We start from the raw sequence: 21,207 nt of genomic DNA, 5'->3' as shown, positions 1-21,207 counted from the left end.
TGATAAATTCAATGCATTTCATTTTCTTCTTCTGTTTCTCAGGAAGGAACTGGGTCTCCTGCAGAAGCTTTATGGCTTGTATGACACAGTTATGAACAAAATTAGTGGCTACTATGATCTTCTCTGGACAGAAGTAGACATTGAAAAGATTAATGCAGAGCTTCTTGACTTTCAGAACAGGTAAAACAAATATAAAGATTAGCCATACAAAAGTTGGCACAACGACCCCTTTTCGATTTATGTTACTGGTATCCTGGTGCTTGCCTATTCTCTTTACCCCTACTAGTGTCTCCCTTTTGTCTAGCAACCTCCCAGAGACCTACTTTAAACAGTTGACCAAACCTTTTTTATGTGCTCACATAATCATTTGCATGCCTTTTTGTTCTGGAACAGCCTGTCCTATTTGTAAAGGTTCTGTCCTTTGTGCAAGGGTACCCAGTGTCAGATGTATCTGAACCCCTTTTGCTTGCACCATATATTGAGTCATTCATTCAGGTTTCTGATGTGGCTTTGTCTGTGTGGTGCTGCATGTGGTATTTCTAACAAGGTTCTGCTTTTTAATTCATCTTGCAAAACCTGTGAACTAACTTTTCCTTCATCACAGTTTCTAATTTACAGTAGATTAGTGGGTGTTTTATATAGCTTTTTTAAGACTGTGGTTTTTTCAGTCCATGGCAGCTGCATGATTAGCAGTGTGGAGTAGTGGTTAGGACTCTGGACTCTTGACCGGAGGGTCGTGGGTTCAATCCCCGGTGGGGGACACTGCTGCTGTACCCTTGAGCAAGGTACTTTACCTAGATTGCTCCAGTAAAAACCCAACTGTATAAATGGGTAATTGTATGTAAAAATAATGTGACATCTTGTAACAATTGTAAGTCGCCCTGGATAAGGGTGTCTTCTAAGAAATAAATAATAATAATAATGATTAAGGTAAAAACGCCTTTATTTGCTTGGTATTTTGTCCAGGTGCCGAAAGCTTCCAAAAGGCTTGAAAGACTGGAAGGCGTTTTTGGACCTGAAAAAGAGGATTGATGATTTCAGTGAGTCGTGCCCTATCTTAGAAATGATGGCTAACAAATCAATGAAACAAAGACACTGGGATCGAATGGCAGACCTGACAGGACATAAATTTGATGTGGAGTCTGATACTTTCTGTTTACAAAACATAATGGAAGCACCGCTGCTTAAGTACAAGGAAGACATTGAGGTTAGTGAAAACGTTTTAACATTACAAGAAACTCCTAGTTTCCTAGGTCTTTCTGACATATTATAAGACCGTGGGAACAAGCCAGTGTCTCATTCACATTAACATAACATCATTGCTATAATTTGTGTGGCAATGTGCCCCGTCCCTGTGTGCATTTGTGTGTTGCGTGCGTGTGTAAATGTTGGTGTATAGTCATTGGTACACGGGATATAAACGGGTCTGTGTTTCACGTGTATTTAAAAAGTGTAGATTTGTATTTAGGCACGAGGAGAGCACAAATCACTTCACGTGCTGGTTAAATGTAATATGTGAGCACGGGGTTGCACAGAATTAATTCACGTGCTGGGATTCAAGTGAATAATTAATTAGTAATTGAATCCCAGCACAACAGTATATATAGAGACACGTAGCACTCAGTCAGGGTTTTTTTTTGGGTGTTCGGTGAGTGGAGAACGGGATTGGAGACGGAGGTAATTGTGAATAGTAAAAAGTGATAAATAGCAAAATCTGCTCACCGTGTTTGTTTGTCTGTCTAGTCCGTTTTTGTTCGTCTATTTATTTTGGCTTAAAGTGCCGTGTCCCGTGTTTTTGTGTGTAAAACCTTTTATTTTCTGTGCTGTTTATTAAATGCTGAGCGCGATCACGCGCCCAGCTTATACCAAACCACATCTCTCTGTTTATTTATTTCCTGGCTCTGGTCTGACGCCACCCACTCCGGCCGTCTTTGTGACATTTGTTATAAATATATAGAAGTCCTATGATGAACGCAGAGACAGTAGTGATTACTGGGATGGATAACCAAAGTCTGAGGACTCCAACTGCCAGGAGCTAACTCCTCCACATCTTGTCTCTCTTATGTAACCAATCGCTGCTTTTCCAATAACTCAAATGTTTTCAATGTCTCTGCATTCATTGTGTGACTTCTGTAAGTGTAAAACTTACCAGTTCCCCTTTAAGTATGAAACATAACCATTACTGTATGGGTATTTTCCTCCTAAAGACCCCGAAACCTGAATAAGATATATCAAAGCTGCTCACAGAGCCTGTGACGCAGTCATGGCCCGCCCCCTAGAGCATAAAAATACTGCACTCATAGACCTCCGCTCCATTTTTCCTTTCTAGATTGACCTGATGGACGAGCCTTGTTCAGATACGTACTTCTTACCTCTATCTGCTATTTATTTCGCATTTACTGTGTTTTTACACAAAATGTATGTGATATTAAAATAATGACTGTAATAGTTTTCACTAATTATGCGTAATTTATGCACTGCAGCTTGTTGCTTGTTACGTCCCACTGCGGTCTTGTGCCCCACATGAAGCTAGTGCCTTAGTCACTCCTTCCCAGGGATCCAGCAACGTAAGTCGGCTGACTTGTGCTCTGCCTTCAGGCTGCTGGAGTTATTTTTTCTCTTTTTTAATACGGGACATTATTTACGGTAATATTGTATTACTGTTTGTGGAGAAGTTTCTCTTGTGTTTTTTTTTTATTTTTATTTTTTTTGCAATGTGGTGCTTTGCACACATAGTGAGAGCAGCTGCTGGGTTCAGCAGCACTGCGTAAGACCAAGATACGCACTTCGGGTGTTGATTGCTTGCAATCTTATCCACAGTATCTTGATTTTTTAGTATCACCATTGCAAATGCTGTTAGTACCATCTAACAAGCAGGCTTCCCTCAGTTTCATGTGTGCACTGACTGAGTGGTTTTGCCAGTGGCTTGTACATTGCTACCCACGGTGACTGTTAACCGGTGGACCCGTACCGTATGGTACCGAGGTCACTGACCCACTCCGTTCCTGATCTAGTACCGAACCGAGACCGAGGACACCGCATAGGTGCCGACCCGGTACCGTGCCTGTACTGTCTCGGTACTATAGTGTACCGACCCAGTTCCTACCGGATCTTACACAGCCCACTGCCGACCGGTGCTCACACCCTGGTCTGGTACCAAACCAATCTTGTTCGGGTCTTGACCCATCTGGTTGCTATCTATAAGCAGATTGAGGCAGCACCTGTACATCTATATATTGTACACTGCATTGCTTGCTTCTTGCATCATGCCTGCGTTCCCTACCAAGTATGAAATGTAACCATTACCATATGGGTGTTTACCTCCTAAAGACCCTGAACCTAAGTAGATTATACTAAAGCTGTGCGCCTGTGACGCAGTAATGCCCGCCCCCCATCTATTATTCGCTAATTGTGTATTACACTGATTAATGGAATAATTATTTACATTGTTTTAGTTTTTACTAATTACACTAAATGTTTTTCACATAGCCTGTTGTATGTTATGTCCCACAGCGGCCTTGTGCCCCGTGTGAAGCCAACAGCTCCTGTCGCCCCTTCGCAGGGACCAAGCAACTTGAACTTCTAGACTGCTAGCTCCGTCTGGAGTTAAAAATTAAAGTTTCGTTTTTGTAAGCGATTTAATTATTATTTGAACTGTAATTGTGCGATTACTGTTTTCTGTGAGTTTTTTCTCTAGTGCGTTTTTTCCGTCTTTTTTTTCCCAGAAACACGAGCACAGCTGCTGGGTTCAGCAGCTCTGCTTTGACTGAGATACGCGCTTCGGGTGAGATTGCTTGCAGTCTCTGCCACAGTATCTCGATGACATCTTGGTGACTGCTTGCAGGCTTCCCTCAGTCTTGAATGCGCTCGGACTGTTTGGGTTTGCCAGAAGCTATATAGGTGGGCATCCATGTATATTACTTCTTGCGGTAACATGAACCGAATAGACCTGTAGGTCACTGACCCGCTCCGTTTCCGACCTGGTACCCGTACCGAACAGGGATCGAGGTTACCATACTGACCCGGTGCAAGTCACCGCAAGTGTACTGTACCGAGGATACCGTACCGTACCATACAGAGGGCCCAGTTCCATTCCGGTACAATACCATTCCGACTCGGTGCAAAGTCACCGACCCGGTTCCGACAACAGTACCATCCCTGGTCCAGTACCAGAGGACTTGGTTTGGGTCTTGACCTGCCCTGTTAATGTTTTTTTACAGTACTGTACGCTCAGCCGGCCTTGTTACATTACTGTACAGCGGCCTTGAGCAGACGCACCCAGCATGGGCTGGGGTGCTGTGTAGAATGACAGGAGGGGCGCAGAGGATGTGTAACCCCCATTGCTCACTACTGTCCAGGCTTTGACCTGCTACCGACTGGTGTTTACATCCCCAATCTGGTGCCAAGCAGGCTTTGTTGACAGCCCTGTTGCTGTCTTTAGCAAGCTGAGGCAGCAACTGTACATTCTTACTGTACATTGCTTGCTATTTGCATAATGACTGGGTTTTATCCCTGTGACACATGCAAAGCAAGCCTGTCTGTGGACAAGCAGATGGAGGAGCACGCAAAGGAGGCACTGGTAAACTGCGTTTCCTCCGTACGCTGGAGAAACATCTCTCCTGCAGCTCTACAGAGTGTCCCTCTTTCCTACACAGCGCTGTCCCCCATCACCATCTCATAGAGAGGTGGCTGCGTCCCCACCCCGTGGCTCTGTGCCAAGAGACTGCCACGCACCAGGTAATGGAGAAGCTCTGGGCAGCAGTTTCCCACCAAGGAACTGTCCTTGCAGAGTTGCTGCGTGAACGTTCGGAACCGCCTTCCCCGCCTGTCCCTTTGGGGGCCCAGAGGGCTACGAGTGCAGATTGGCTGCAGGAGGCCGCTCTCTCCATCGCCGCCTCTGAGGAGGGCCTTGTTGATAGCCCAGTTGCTGTCTTTAGCAAGCTGAGGCAGCAACTGTACATTCTTACTGTAAATTGCTTGCTATTTGCATATGCCTGGGTTTTATGCCAGGGTTTTATCCCTGTGCCAGCAGCCTCAGAGACCGGCACAGCCAGCTGCCCCTGCCGCCAGAGGTGTCATTCAGAAACTGCCCACGCCCATTTGCCGCGGAGACTATAAGAAGTTCCACCACTGGGCGCAGAGGCAAGAGCCTCAGACCAAGCCACAAGGTGAGCAGCGGCCCTAGGGTTCTGCTGCCACAGGCCCAGGGCCCCTTCTTAGGGAGCCATCTAGAGTATTGTCATCAGTGCACCACAGACATCTGGGTGCTTACTACTGTTCAGACCGGCTACTCACTGCACTTCAAGCTCGGTCCCCCCTGCCTTTTGTGGTATGACTGCAGCATTAATCACGTACCCACAGGACACTGCTGTGGTGTCTCAGGAAGTAGCAGCTCTGCTGCAAATACGGGCTATTCGTATGGTACACACCCTCCAGTTGAAGGATGGGTTCTACTCCATGCCCAAGCGGGAAAGGCATCAGAGTACTACAGCCTCCAGCTCAGGCAGTTGCTCACATGTAACTAGTCACCGACCACCTTCAACGGTTGGGTCTTACGGTGAATCATGCGAAGAGCTAGCTCATGCCTTCTCAGATAGCCTCCAATCTAGGAGAGACTCCGGGTCCATGCTGTCCACTCTGTTGGACGGCACAATGCAGAGAATAGCCGCCTGTTTAGAGCTATTTCAGCTCAACAGAGCACTCACGGTAATGACGTTCCAGAACATCTGAGCTTGATGGCAGCAGCTTCTCAAACCCTACCTTCGGTTTCCTGCGCATGCGCCCTCTGCAAACCTGGTTCAACAGCAGGGCTTTTTCAGCCGGCATTGAACCGCGACCGCGTATTGACGGTGTTCATCACTGTCTAAAGGCACTTTCTTGGAGCAAACAGCCTGCCCATCTGCGCCTTGGCGTAGTGTTGGGCAGTGTCACCAGAAGGGAGGCCGTCACCACGGATGCGTCCAGCCTGGGCTGGGGCGCTGTGTAGAATGGCACAGGGGCGTGTAACCCCCCTTGGCACGGTCTCCACATAAAAGTTAACTAGCCTTGCAGCATTTATTGCAAAAGGTTGGTGCGAGGTATGTGCTTGTCCATGCAGACAACACAACAGTGGTGGCTTACGTCAGCCACAAAGGCGGCCTCAGGTCACCCAGTCTCCATCATGTGGCACATAAGATTTGCTCTGCACACACGAGAATCTACTCTCACTGCGGGCAGTACATCTGCCCAGGATGAAAAAAACTGGATAGCGGACCTCCTCTCAAGGAGGGTCCTAGCTCCTCAAAGTGGAGGCAAACCCTGAAGTGGTAGCCTCATTTGGGAGAATTTCGGGAGAGCAGAGATATATCTCTTGCCTCCCAGTAATCAACCCTCTGTCCCCTTTGGCTCTCCATAATAGGAGACAGGGACCCACTGGCGGTAGATGCATTGGCACACCAGTGGCCGAGGCAACTGTTATATGTCTTCCTACCACTTGGCTTGCTCCCATTGTGTGTGGAAAATATCAGGCAAGACCGGGCCAGGGTGCTATTAGTAGCCCCTTATTGTCCCAGGGGACTCTGGTTTTCAGCTCTGATGCAACTCCTGAGCCTGCCCAAATGCAGCGACCTGCTCAGTCAGGCGTGGGGGACCTTATGGCATACCAATCTATCGAGCCTATGGCTCTGGGTCTGGCCTGTGAACGGCTACGTTTGAGCCGTCTGGGGTTTTCTAATAGGCATTGACACCCTGCAAAATGCCAGAGTAGCGTCCATGCGTTCCCAGTATGGGTACAAGTGGGGTGTCTTTCAGACGGGTGCCTGCCTTGGGATTTTGACCCCACGACCTGCCCCATGACAGTTACACTGCAGTTTTTGCAGGACCTGTTTGATGAGGGGAAATCCCCCTTTACATTAAAGGTCTATCTGGCAGCTATTTCAGCTTGCCGTGTCAAAATTTGAGCTCACTTCCTAGAGGGGCAATTTTTGAAAGGGATTCGGTGGCTTCGGCCACCTATGAAGTATATTGTTCCTCGCTGGAGACTTAACGTGGTGCTTGAAGCACTCATGAAGCCTCCATTTGAGCCATTGCATTCAGCTGAGCTGAAATTTTTATCGAAAAGCGGCTTTTTTGCTTGCAATAAAAAATCCGCTACACGGGTGAGTGAGATGCAAGTGTTTTCCGTTGCAAAAGCCTGCTTAATTTTTGCAGAAGCCAGGACAAAGGTTACACTTCGTACCAATCCTGCTTTTTTGCCGAAAACTATATCGGTATTTCATGTCAACCAGTTTGTGGAATTGGAGGCTTCCTTCCACCTCCTTCCACTCTAACAGGGAGCTGCAGCTCTATACACTCTGCCCATCCACAAAACCCTGGCTTTGGAACTAGAGTATTAAGGGCAGCTTCTGGGTCAACCCTTACAAATAGCTACTGGTTACTGGGGTTCCGTATGGTAATGCAGAAGGTAGCCTTCGACTTAGTTTTGTAGCATTCTAGTCGTTATGCGATCTTCCCTTGCGACAGCTTTGGTACACTCACCCATAGGGTAATGGTTACATTTCGTACTTCATAGGGAATGTTAGGTTATTATCATAACTCTGGTTCCCTGAAATAGAAACGTAACCATTAACCTTCAAGGTCGCTGCATCCATGATTGCAGCAGGCTTGAAGGAAAAATGAAGCAGAGGTCTGTGAGTGCAGTACTTTTATGCCTTCGGGGGCGGGCCATGACTGCATCACAGGCTCTGCGAGCATCTTTGATATATCTTATTACCCATACGGTAATGGTTACATTTCTATTTCAGGAAACCAGGGTTATGATAATAACCTAACATTCCCTAACGTTTTCAGTTGATGTCATTTATAAAACTATGTGTGAACCTTTTCCCAGGATATCTGTATTTCTGCTGTGAAGGAGAAGGATATTGAAGCTAAGCTTTCTCAGGTGGTGGATATCTGGTCCAGCATGACACTTAGTTTTGCAGCCTTTAAAGGTAGAGGAGAGCTAATGCTCAAAGGAAGCGAGACTTCAGAGATTGTGGCAGCAATGGAGGACAGTTTAATGGTCTTGGGCTCTTTACTTAGTAATAGGTATGGACAGCTGACTACAAAAAATGGGAGATTATGTGGTGAAGAATTGTATATCACTATCTTTTCCCAACTTTCTATTAAAAACGTAAATAAATATTTACCTTAAAAAGTAATTCCTCTGAAGCATCAATTGACAAACACAGCTGTTGGAAGAGCTAATTATCTTATTTAAAATTAATGTTACTTACATTCAGATAACTAAAGTGCAACCTTTTAACAGAAATGTAATGTATTTTACATATCTCAAAGAGAAAAAAAATAACTTGAATGAATTGTCTAATTAAACCCATTTTCAATTAACAGTTACACATTTAGTAGTAAGCAGTACATCATAAATGTCCCCCATAATAACACTGAACTGAGCACCATTCAATATGTGTCAAGTTCGGTAGGTTAGCTTTACAGTACAACAATCAGAGAATCAGTATCAGTTAATTATAGATATGCTATTTAAGTTATAGATTAAATATATATATATATATATATATAACAAAAATTAATAAATAAAAGAAAAATTAGTTATTCCCTGGAGTTGTTGTGCTGTCATTTATTGCTAAACATTAAAGGGGTAGTTCATGAATCAATATAAAGTAGCATCTAACCCAGTGCACTGCAGTTTGGTAATATAATAATATAGGAGCTACAATAGTAATTCATATTTTTTTGCCCTGGTTTGCAGATACAATGCACCCTTCAAGAAGGATATCCAGAACTGGGTTTCCAAGCTTTCCTCTTCCACAGATATCATCGAGCAGTGGCTTATAGTACAGAATCTGTGGGTGTACCTGGAGGCAGTCTTTGTTGGTGGAGATATTGCAAAGCAACTTCCACAGGTAACACAACACTAAATTACTAAATATGGCTAAATTAGACAAGAATCATATTACTATTAACATAGTCAATGTAACATGAAAAATCTATGTTTCTGAACTTATCCAGATGTCGTTCCTGTCATTAAAATTAAAGGTAGCACCTGTGTTTTGTCTTCAAAATCAACATGTTAATGAAGCCACAATCTTAATTCTTTTCAGACCTATGTTGTGCAATTGTCAAAAAGGCATTGCTTCAGAATTATTGTATTCAGAAGTGTTTGTTTTTCTTTATTTGCACTGACTTTGTTCTCAAAATTATATGACAAACAAATCCCAAGTCTGCCCCGTTGTGTTCTTTTTAATTGTGTACAATTTACAGATTTATTGTTTTTTATGAATTGCTGCAATTTTTAATTCTTATTAAAGGAAAGGTTCATGAAAGCCTTCCAGAACCACACATTTCAAAGCACACCATGAGTTGCTCTATGTAAGAAATTTGCTGGGGGGAAATGACATGCACCATGAGATGGTGTGCTTTGAATTATGTGGCTTTTCCTTTAACTGTATACCAGGTATTGCAAATGTGTATGAAGTTAAAAACATGTTTCTTTTAATATATGTTCATTTTACCCTCCAAACGCATGATTTAAGATTTGGAGAAAATATAATATCAGTGAAGCAAAGACTTTCAATGTTTTTTAAATAACATTATTTCAGGAAGCAAAACGATTCCAGAACATTGACAAGTCCTGGATTAAAATAATGCAGCGTGCACACGAAATACCTAATGCTGTCCAGTGCTGTGTTGGTGATGAGACGATGGGACAGCTTTTACCTCATTTGCAGGAGCAGCTTGACCTCTGCCAGAAATCTCTAACTGGGTAAACTATCTTTTATTGTTACTGCTGTGCATCTATACTAGACTGCAAATGCACTTTCAGAATTAGTTTAGTTGGTAAGAAACTCTGCATAGTACTATCTACAGATGTTTTCTGGATGACAAAGACCTAATGCTTTGAGATATTGGCTTCATAATTGGTATACAGTTATGCTCTGTGATTCCCAAGGTCAAGTTAGTTAAATTGTGGCAGTATTTTTGCAAAGCTTTTGCCGGCATCTCCAAGCTTCATATTTTAAAGACCTTTCGAGGCAGTGACTTGATACTGGCAGATTTATACAAATATTGCCTGGTAAATGTGTTGGTGACCATGACATACACCGCTTTACAAGATAATAAGGAACAATGCATAACACATTAAATACAGTGAAATACATGGAATAGTACATTAAGTACAAACAGTAAAAAAAAAAAAAAAAAATCCAAATGGATACATGTGTCATGCAGAATCATATGAAGATGGAGAGAAAAACCTGAAAGAGCAATTTAGACAACAGCTAACAACAGATATCAGGCTTGAAGAGCATTGAAAGCAAGAGAGAACAAGTGGGTCTTGAGAGTTCATTTGCAGCGAGTGACTGTGGGAGCTACACGCACTAAAGCTAGGAGAGAGTTCCAGAGTCGGGGCCATGAAGCTAAAAGAGCGCTCTCCGAGTGTGTATCTCTGCATCCGGGAGGGAAAGGTAGGGACGGACCTTTGAGATGTTTCGGAGGTGGTAGAAGGAGGATTTGACTACAGAGGGGATTTGGGCATCAATGGAGAGGTTACTATCCAGAAGTACACCAAGGCTTCGTACAGTGGGGGAAGACAGCAGCAGACAGTTTACAAGGTTCAAGGCAGCAATATTGAGATTCTTGAGCTAAGTTTTCGATCCTACTAGAAGTAGTTCAGGATTTGTTAGTGTTGAGCTGAAGAAAACTGGCAGACATCCAGGCCTCGATGTCTTGGATGCAAGCTGAGGGCCGGACCATGGCAGAGGGACATCCAGGGTCGAATTTTAGGTAGAGCTGGGTGTCATCTGCATGGGAATGAAACATGAGGCTATGTTGCCGGATGAGGTGACCAAAGGGAAGCTTGTAGATGCCGAAGAGAAGAGGCCCAAGAATAGACCCTTGAGGGACACAGCAGGTGACCGGGTTTGCGTCACCACTGCTTCCATCATAGAAAACAGACGGCATGCATCCAGATAGGTAAGAGGACAGCCAGGAGAGACAGGTTCCACAGATCCCAGCATACTTCAGAAAGCAGTCAAGAAGAATGCTGTGATCTATAGTATTAAAAGCAGCAGTTAGGTCAAGGAGGACAAGTCAACAATGACATGGTTAAGTGTTAACCATTGCTTTGTTTGACGATCTGTGCAGGTACCTTGAGCGAAAGAGGCTGCTGTTTCCTAGATTCTTTTTTGTATCTGACCCAGCACTTTTGGAAATCCTTGGACAAGCCAGTGATTCACACACCATTCAGGTAAGTTTCCTACTTTACTTTTCTGTAGGTAATGCTATGAGCGCTGATAGAATGGCACATAATGCATATTTTAAGGCACACATGCGTATCACATGTCAGTCTGAGACCTTGAATTATTTAGCTTATTGTGTTATAACCAAAAGCAACAAAACTCTACTCTTCTTGTTCTTGTGATTACCTGCTTCTTTTTTTGTGTTAAATTTAGAGTGACCAATGAGGTTTTATTTATTTTCCCCCAATTTGGACAGTCCAATTATATTTTTTCTCCTCACCGCAACAAGTCCCCACAAAGCACAGACGTTCTGAGGGTATGTAAGCGTCCTCCGATCTCACAAACCTAAAGCCAGAATCGCTTTCCCGAGCAGAGGTGGGCGGGCTACCGATCCCAGAGAACAGAGATGAGCCCTGCTTTTTATCCGCTCTGAATGTGCTTGGTGTCTGGCCAGTAGGGTTCGCTGTTGCGCGATGAGGAGAAGCAATCCCTGCCTGTTTCCCATCCCCCACCCCGGGAGCGTCAGAGCCAATGTGACTCCCCCTTCGTAGTCACCACTAAAGTTCATGATCTTTGCACAGCCCAGACGCTAACTGGCGCAGTCCAAGCTATGTGACTTATCCTGCACTCCCATAGGCAGCATTTTAACTGGATGAGCCACTCTGGGACCCCAGAAACCTGCTTTTTTGATCATCACACTGACTAATCAAATCCTGTTATACTATCTAATAAAAACTAGGGCATGCAACTGAATAGCGTTGTAATGTTATTTGTATTTTTCACTTAGCATTCCCTTTATTAAGTTACTTTTTTTGGATATGGAAATAGTTCAATCAATCATGTGCAATATTATAAATATGCATGCTAGAAAATAAAATTAATATGTTGTGGCATACATTTATATTCAATAGTTACAACAGTGACAATAAACATACCCAAAACTAATAAAGGGGACAATAAATGTTTCCTTTGTTATGCTGTTGAGTTCTAAAAGTATCTGAATTGGGAAACTATTTTTTCAGTAGTTTATACAGTCATTATACAGTACCCTTCATCAGCACCATTTGCACTAGTATTCTGGTATTTTGGGCTGGCATTTTCTGAAGCTCAGGATGGGGTGCTAAATCTTGCTGCTTAGAAACAGGTGAGGAATTTCTAAATTTTTTTAGTGCATTTAGAAACCCAGCCCCCACCCCCACCCCCTCTTAATCTTTTGAAATCTTGCTTGCAGGCGCATCTTCTTGGAGTATTCGACAATGTGAATGAAGCAGAGTTCCATCTAAAGGATTATGACCGGATCATCTCCGTCATTTCGAGGGAAGGAGAAAAAATACCAGTAATTTGACATTTTTTTTCTTTGGGTATGGGTATTCACTGACACGGGAGACAGAAGGGTGTACTTGAAACACTGCACAGGTGCCCAGTTTTGTTTATTACTTTTGTTTGTTTTTTTTAATTTTTATTTGCAAGTGCTTGTTTAGCCCACAGAAGGCGCTGTTGTCCGTGGCCTGAATACCAGCGATGGTAGACAGGACCACGGAAATACCCACAGGTGAACAGTCCAGCTGACGCACTTGCAGGTGCTCTCAAATAATAATAACAAAAGACAAAATCAAAAACTACAAATAAAAGGTGCTGCACTTGGCAGCGTTACCCCAACTGTCGCTATTTTACAGGGCCAACAATCCCCTCAATGCCCACCTCTCAGCCACTCAGAGAGAGGGAAAGCCCACACACCCTCTGCATCCAGCGCTCAAAGAACATCACAGACATTTGCAGAGCTTTTTTTTTAGATGTTATAGTAATAAAATAATGACTTGGATTGCATTATTGAGGAGTTTGGTGATAAAACGAGTGATCAGGAGATGATTTATCAGTATGCGCTACTATCAAGAGGTATGTGAAAAAAACAGTGAACGAGGGGTGGGGCGGGGCTGGAGATGCAGTGCTGAGTGTCCTGTTGATATGCAGTGCCTTTTAAACCTGTTTTACTGTGAAAAAAATACTTTTAAACAGCACGTCTAAAATAAACTGCGTGTGTGAAAATAAATTGGACCTGACGCTCCTGAGACGCGTTGAGTAAATGGACCGCTAAGGGTTAAGACTCACAGGTAATCAGAGTGCTCAATTATCTGGACGAAGGCAAAGGCCCACATGGAACAGGTCACCGGCCACCTTGAACGGTTGGGCCTTACGGTGAACCATGCGAAGAGCCAGCTCATGCCTTCTCAGGCAACCTCCAATCTTGGTCTCCAGGTCCATGCTGTGAAATCTGTCGGATGGCAGAGTGCAGAGGATAGCCGCCTGTTTGGAGTTTTTACAGCTCAACGTTCCAGAAACTTCTGGGCTTGATAGCAGCAGCTTCCCAGACTGTTCCTTTGGGCCTCCTGCCCATGCACCATCTGCAGGCCTTGTTCAACAGCAGGGTTGTGACAGACACAGAATGATTCTTGGTGGTAAATCTCCCTCCCGATCTGTGAGGGCGCTGTGTAAAGGGAACAGAGTAACCTGGACTGTATGGCCTGACAGTTAATTCCCAGGGTTAGGTGGAAGTCAGCCATCTAGAAAGGGGGCATAGCTGCGGTTCATTAAGTCATTGCTCCAGAGGGAAAGCAATGTGGCAACTGCGGATTGGAGGAGAAACAGCTGCACTCGTTAACCAAGGAGGCGTGGCTAGATGATATGTTCCTTTGTATGGTCAATTGTTTGCGGTCCTATGTCGGACCTGGTCCAACATCGCAATTTTCCCTTTCCGGTCCAATGTCGGACCCTGTCCGACATCATCAAAAAGATGCAAAAAACAGGTCTCTAGTCGTTTTTTCTCTGGAAAAAGCAGAGAAAACCATTCAATGGCCAAGTGAGACCAATAGGAGCCGAGAGAGGCCGAAAAAAAAGGCTGTATCTCATGAATACTGATAGACCCAACACCACATAGATAACACGGACATAAACAAATACAGCGCTCAAAGAACATCACAGACATTTGCAGAGCTTTTTTTAGATGTTATAGTAATAAAATAACGACTTGAATCGCATTATTGAGGAGTTTGGTGGTAAAATGAGTGATCAAGAGATGATTTATCGGTATGTACTATTATTAAGAGGCATTTGAAAAATATAGCGAACAAGGGGTGGGGCGGAGCTGGAGATGGAGTACTGAGTGTCCTGTTGTGATGTGCAGTGCCTTTTAAACCTGTTTTACTGTGAAAAAAAATACTTTTAAACAGCGCATCTAAAATAAACTGCGTGTGTGAAAATAAATTGGACCTGACGCGCCTGACATGCGCTGAATAAATGGACCGCTAAGGGTTAAACGCTGAACCGGAAGGTGAAACATATTGGTATCGTGAGTGTTTTGTTTGTTTTGTCTTGTCTAAAATCTACTTGTTTGTTGTTATTAGATGGCTAACACAATCCGGAGCTGTCTACAGGCCAGCACAAAACCCGGACAACACTACACCTTGTTCACGATAAATTATATTTTCACCACGAGCACTACAGCACTCACTTTGGACTTGTGACTGTGTTTGTGTATATTGTGTGTGTTTTAAATACCGTGTCTATTGTTTCGGGACTGAACCCAGTGGATTTAACTGAGCAATACACATCGTTGTGTATTGTCAATTCTCATTATTATTTACTGTCAAGTGACGTTGGATTACAAACAAAACCATCATTTCACCAGTAACTTTGTTTTTTGTTATTATCTGAAGCACTGCATCACCTCTACACCTGCACACTGCAAACCAGTTTGCCACAGTGATGCAAAACATTTGGCCATAGCTATATAGTATTAACCTTAGGCATTAACAAAAGCATATAAAATAACATTAAAAGTGCCTTTTGTAAATGTAAACATCATCATGTTTTTGCTACTGAATATTGTACACTGAAGAAGGCACTAGACGCAACACTTTTCTTGGTTTAGTTTCATATACAATTTGTACTTTTTTGAAGTTATGGATGGATGATAAGTTATGGCCAATTGCAACAGATCTTTTCTGTATGATGAAAGTACAATTTAAATATTTACAATTCCTTCAGCTAATCATTATGAGTATGTAGAACTAATTCTTATTTTTCTTTCTAGCTGGACAGTCCAGTAATGGCTAGGGGGCCGGTAGAACTCTGGCTGGCAGAGCTTTTACAGCAGCAGCAAATCTCACTGCACTCTGTCATTAAATCAGCCTATATGCAGATAAGTGACTCTGGATTCCAGCTACTCAACTTCCTTTATCAGTTCCCATCACAGGTAGGTGACCTCAGTGTGTTTCACACTACACATGGGTTTGAGACATGGTGGGTGTCCTCACATTGTGCCTTGTTTTCTATGAGTGGTAGTGATGAACGCATGACTTTCTCAGTTAAGTGAATTTTAAAGTTGAAGTCACTTTATTGAAGTTGATTCCAGATTATTTTGCAAATTCTCTAAATGAACCTAATTGTATTAATTGAAGTGATATTTTTAGTATTTAACTTTGTGTTCAGGTTTCAACAATTTAATAGCAATCTACAGTAAGTGGTAATATTTTTAAGGAGAGCTGGTACCTTACAAGAGTGTGTTCAAAATTCAAAGACTGCCCTATTCCAACCAGATGTTCTATCATTGACTTAGAAAACACAGTAAAATTCAAAAGACCAGGTGTGATGGATCAAAATTCACTAAAGATCGGAACAGGGTCATTTTGGCTTGTGGTATTCCGGTATACTGTAGAAGGGGTTTCAGTTTGTTTTAATTTTCATTAGCATTTTTTTTTTAACGTGTATGTTGCATGGACAGGTTGGATTACTAGGAATTCAGATGTTGTGGACTAGAGATTCAGAAGAAGCCCTAAACAATGCGAAAGATGATAAGAAAATAATGCCACTAGCAAACCAGAAGTTCTTGGACCTGCTCAACACACTTATAAGCCAAACAACACACGACTTAACCAAGTTTGATAGAGTGAAGTTTGAAACTCTTGTTACAATCCATGTGCACCAAAGGGATATCTTTGATGACCTGGTACAGTAGCATGTCTTATTTACATTTCTAACAAATAGTTAAAAAGTGATGTATGTTATCAACTGGACTTTTTGTTCAGTCAATGATATGTAGTGAATAGGTATTAAGAATCAAGTTTCTTTCTGTATTGCTAGCAGTAAACAGTGGTGCACTAGATTGTGCAGGCTGTTAAAGCCTGGGTTATGTCAGACAACAAGCGCAGCACTTTAACACACACAATTTGAAGTTACTTTATATAATATATGCATACTAAGGCTTTTAGAAACAAATACTGCAGAACAAAATGTCTGAATAGGTCCCAAAAGTTATTTCCAACTGATCTTAATAGACAACCAAATGCATTTGTGGTTATTGTATCACTAATGCAATCAGGATCACATTAAATCAATCCAAGCATATCCACATTTAAACATGTTTCTTTTAGGTGAAAATGCACATCAGGTCTGTGACAGATTTTGAATGGTTGAAACAAAGCAGATTTTATTTCAAAGATGACGTGGACCAGGTCATAGTGTCTATTACTGATGTGGATTTTGTGTATCAGAATGAATTTCTGGGCTGCACTGACCGCCTGGTTATAACCCCTTTAACAGACAGGTAAGAGACACCATGCTTTTACATCTTCATTCTCAAATAGAAAGGGTCATTCAGGAAAGGGATATTGTGAAAAGCTTTAAATGTAACTTCCTTGTAAAACGCAGATCTAGACATATCACATAACTTCAGTCAAAATTATTTTCAAAAAAATATCTTTTGCTAGCATTTTTACATACCGAAATACGTATCTCTAACAAGATTGGAGAGCAAGAGAGCTAGTGCTTCTTGCAAAGGCAAACACAAGAATTGTGGGGATTACCACATTAGGAGACAATTCAAATGTAGTTTCATCTTGTTTTTGAACCTTCATAGCTCAACACCTCCTATTGACACTCATCAAACACAATATGATATCCAGTACACATAAACTATGTTATTTAGCTCCTTGCACTCATTTATCTGTGTTTAGGTGCTATATAACCCTATCCCAGGCTTTAGGAATGAGTATGGGAGGTGCTCCAGCAGGGCCAGCTGGAACTGGGAAGACCGAAACAACCAAAGACATGGGAAAGGCTCTGGGGAAATATGTGGTGGTGTTCAACTGCTCAGATCAAATGGATTTTAGAGGACTTGGCAGGATTTACAAAGGTTGTAATTTATTGCAAAGTTACACCCAAGCAGTGTTTGTGTTCTGGGTTTTTATGTGACCAGTATTTGCTGTTTTCAAATACAGATGTATTGACATTTTGTGTTTCTCTGCCTTAGGCCTTGCTCAGTCAGGCTCCTGGGGCTGCTTTGATGAGTTTAACCGAATTGATCTGGCGGTGCTGTCTGTAGCAGCTCAGCAAATTTACATTGTGTTGGTAGCACGAAAGGAGCGTAAAAAACAGTTTATATTCACAGACGGAGACTGCGTAGACCTGAATCCAGAGTTTGGATTATTCATTACTATGGTAAGGTATACAGGAGTTCCCTTTCAAGTACGAAATGTAACCATTACTGAATGGGCATTTACCGCCTAAAGACCCGAATCCTGAATACTTTATACCAAAGTTGCTCTTTAAGCCTGTGACGCAGTCTTGAACCCGACCCCGAGGGATCAAAAGGACTGCAGTCACAAATCTCAGTGCCATTTTTCCTTTCAAGACTGACCTGATCAGAGAGCCTTGTTCAGATAAGTACATGTGGCAAAGTGGCTGCTGATTGGAAACAGGTGCAGAGGTAATGCAGTGCAGAAATAATCACAAGCCAGGAAACTATAATCCGTTTTGAAAAAGGGGTCTTTTATTTGTAACTCCCGGCCTGGCGACCAAACAAACCTCCGGCAATACACACCAATGTGTAAAGCACGGAGGTAACAATAATAAATGGATTGCGGTCCAAATAATAAACACACGTTAATACACACGTTAATACAATAATACAGTACCAGTCCAGGTGCGTGCAGTAGTGCTCGTGGTGGGTGATAACAATTATACAGTGACTGTGGTGTAGTGTTGTTCCGGGTAGTGCTGGCCCAAGGCGACAGCTCCGGATACATGTTAGCTGTCTAGTGATTTACAAAAGACAATTACTAACAGCAAACAAACAAAAACACTCACAAATCCTTTTTATATTCTTTTTTGGGATTTCTCAAAGGGTTTAACACCGACCCAGTGTTAAATACCTGAACTGATGCTGAACTGACCCGGTCGTGTCCTGGTACTGACCCGGTTCCAACCCGGTGCCAAACCACCAATCCCGTACCGAACCTGTACCAAAGTAACTAAACTGCCGAACCGACCAAGTTCCGAACTGGTACCGAACCGTTGCCAAAGCCACATCACCGTTACCAAACTGAACCTGTACCTACCCAGTTCCAACCGGGTGCCTGGGTCACCGAACTGGTACCAAAAAAGTCCTGCTCGGGTCTTGACCCGCCCGATCAATATATAAGCAGAGTGAGGCAGCAGCTGTACAACTGTATACTGTAAATGTAAGGCCAGTCTGCCTATGGAGGACAAGAACGGCAGGTGCTCTTCCTGCCTGGGGCCAGAGCATGCCAAGGAGGCACTGGTTAATCGCAGCTTCTGCAAATTTTGTGCCCCTTTCTCCAAACGCACGCTTGAGAAGTGGTTATCCTGCAGCTCTAAGGACTGTTCTGCATCCCTTACTCCTGCTCGGCACTCTCCCCATCGCGCTCTTATTGGAGAGGTTGCTGCGTCCTCGCCCCATGGCTCTGCGCCAAGGGAGAGCGGACGACGCACCCGGGAAAGTAGCCCAGGCATGAAACCATCTTCACGGTCTTCCTCATCCTCCTCGAGCTCTGCCTCTCCTTCCTCTCGCCTGTGGAAGAGGAGGAAGAGTCTCACGTTCCATGCGATCTGCAGACTCAGAGCAGATGGAGAAAATATGGGCAGCTGTTTCCCACCAGGGAACTGTTCTTGCTGAATTGCTGCAGGAACCTGCCCCACCCACGGGGCTGTGAGCACAGATTGGCCACAGGAGGATATACTGTTCCATAGCTGCCTGTGAGGAGGTGGGCGAACAAGAACTGGCCTTCCCATCTGAGGACATGGAGTCGGACGGCACATCCCCAGCGGTAAAGCTCTCCCAGTCAGCAGAGCTCCTACCGCTAATCAAGAGGGCCACTGCAACCTTGCAAATGTCCTGGCCTACAGCAGGGGAAACAAGGCATTCCATTTTTGATGATGAACCTACCGCCTCTCCCATATTCCCCCCAGTTCACCTGGATTTTCTATATGAAAATCCAGGCTTCCTAGGACCATCCGGCAATAGCTCCTGCTACCCCCTGTACAATGGACGCCCTTTATAGGGTGCATGATATGGAAAAGCTGGGCATGGACCATTTTCTACCGGTTGAGGCTTCCATTGCTGCCTTGGTCCAGACGCCTAATTTGGCACTGCTATCCAAGGACGCCACCTGCCCTAACAAGCAGTACAAGGTTTCTGAGGTGATCCTCAAAAGGGTTTATTCAGCCAGGGCGTTTGCCGCACGGCTAGCCTACCAGTTGCATTTGCTGCGGCCCCTCTCCACACACCATAGGCTCTCACCACAACAGCTGGATGAGTTGCGCCTGATGAACAAAAACCAGCTCTCTGTGTCCATACTCAACGGACAGGCTGTAGGCAGAAACCTGGCTGTGCTAGTAGCCGCCCGCAGGCAGCCCTGGCTTTCCCAGGCATGGGTGCCTGACAGTGACTGCAGTATCTTTGATCCCTCAGGGGTGGGGTCACAGGCTCAAAGAGCAGCTTTGGTATAAAGTATTCAGGATTCGGTTCTTTAGGAGATTAATACCCATTCAGTAATGGTTACATTTCTATTTCAGGGAACTGGGGTTGGGAGCCATTATGCTTTATTTTTTGGTATCCCCAATGTGTTCACACATTGGGGATACCAAAATGTGTTCACACAACATTTAAAAGCCTGAGGTGTCTCGCTGTCCATCTTGAAGTGTTGTCTAGTAGTCCTAGATGTTTAGTACATTTTTGTTTTAAATGGTATACTGCAGAGTAGACAAACAGCATCAGTAGTATACACATGTTTTGGTACCTTTTATATTACATTCCAATCAATCTAAAAACAAGTCTATATGTTTGTGTCCACAAACACTTGCACAGCATAGCATATCTGCATGTTTGATGATCATAATAATCTCTGTTGAGAGGTTCCTGTGTATGTTATAAACCTCTAATTCTAGAACACAAATATCTACAGATTAAAAAACATTATGGAACTATCTTCCAGATGCAGATCTTTATATTTGGCTGAAGTAAAGTATGTTAAAGGTGTAACAAAGTATTGCTGTCCTCTATTTACAGAATCCTGGATATGCTGGGCGTCAAGAACTGCCAGAAAATCTTAAAGTTCAGTTTAGGACAGTATCTATGATGGTTCCTGACAGACAGGTGGGCTGTTGAAAAATGAATAGATCTCATTCCGATTGTGGCTCTGTGGTATATATGGTATATATTTTTAATATATGGAAGAAATACTTTTATATTGTTGTGACATGTGTTTCAGATTATCATGAGGGTGAAGCTGGCTAGCTGTGGATTTATAGAGAATGTTATACTGGCCCAGAAATTCTATGTCCTGTACAAACTATGTGAGGAGCAGCTAACTAAACAGGTACAGTAGAGTAGGGTTGATCTAAAAGTTCATAGGATGATTTGAAAGTTGCTTAAATAGCCCCACAAATGAACCCTTCCTCCTGAAGTTCTGTTTGCTTGTTAATCATTGTTCAGCCTAGGTCCCTACTTAAGAACATAAGAAAGTTTACAAACGAGAGGAGGCCATTCGGTCCACCTTGCTCGTTTAGTTGTTAGAAGCTTATTGATCCCAGAATCTCATCAAGCAGCTCCTTGAAGGATCCCAGGGTGTCAGCTTCAACAGCATTACTGGGAAGTTGGTTCCAGACTCCCACGATT

General features: G+C 43.4%; 1 protein-coding gene across 1 annotated transcript in view; it reads left to right on the top strand.

Annotated features, from left to right (window-relative positions):
* Positions 1-21,207, top strand: part of LOC117411206 (dynein axonemal heavy chain 8-like) — a 166,428-nt gene that overhangs the window by 59,132 nt on the left and 86,089 nt on the right. Inside the window, exons 33-46 of the mRNA XM_034018497.3 lie at positions 43-180; positions 967-1,207; positions 7,868-8,067; positions 8,747-8,900; positions 9,597-9,760; positions 11,140-11,242; positions 12,466-12,570; positions 15,325-15,486; positions 16,015-16,239; positions 16,664-16,836; positions 17,246-17,424; positions 17,542-17,729; positions 20,599-20,685; positions 20,801-20,908. Coding sequence (XP_033874388.2) covers positions 43-180; positions 967-1,207; positions 7,868-8,067; positions 8,747-8,900; positions 9,597-9,760; positions 11,140-11,242; positions 12,466-12,570; positions 15,325-15,486; positions 16,015-16,239; positions 16,664-16,836; positions 17,246-17,424; positions 17,542-17,729; positions 20,599-20,685; positions 20,801-20,908 — 2,227 coding nt within the window. The remainder of the gene's footprint in view (positions 1-42; positions 181-966; positions 1,208-7,867; positions 8,068-8,746; positions 8,901-9,596; positions 9,761-11,139; positions 11,243-12,465; positions 12,571-15,324; positions 15,487-16,014; positions 16,240-16,663; positions 16,837-17,245; positions 17,425-17,541; positions 17,730-20,598; positions 20,686-20,800; positions 20,909-21,207) is intronic.

Source organism: Acipenser ruthenus, chromosome 6 (genome assembly GCF_902713425.1).
Source record: "Acipenser ruthenus chromosome 6, fAciRut3.2 maternal haplotype, whole genome shotgun sequence".
NCBI classification, from domain to species: domain Eukaryota; kingdom Metazoa; phylum Chordata; class Actinopteri; order Acipenseriformes; family Acipenseridae; genus Acipenser; species Acipenser ruthenus.
Note: the sequence above shows the minus strand (reverse complement) of the source record. Positions and strands in the feature narration are given on the sequence as shown.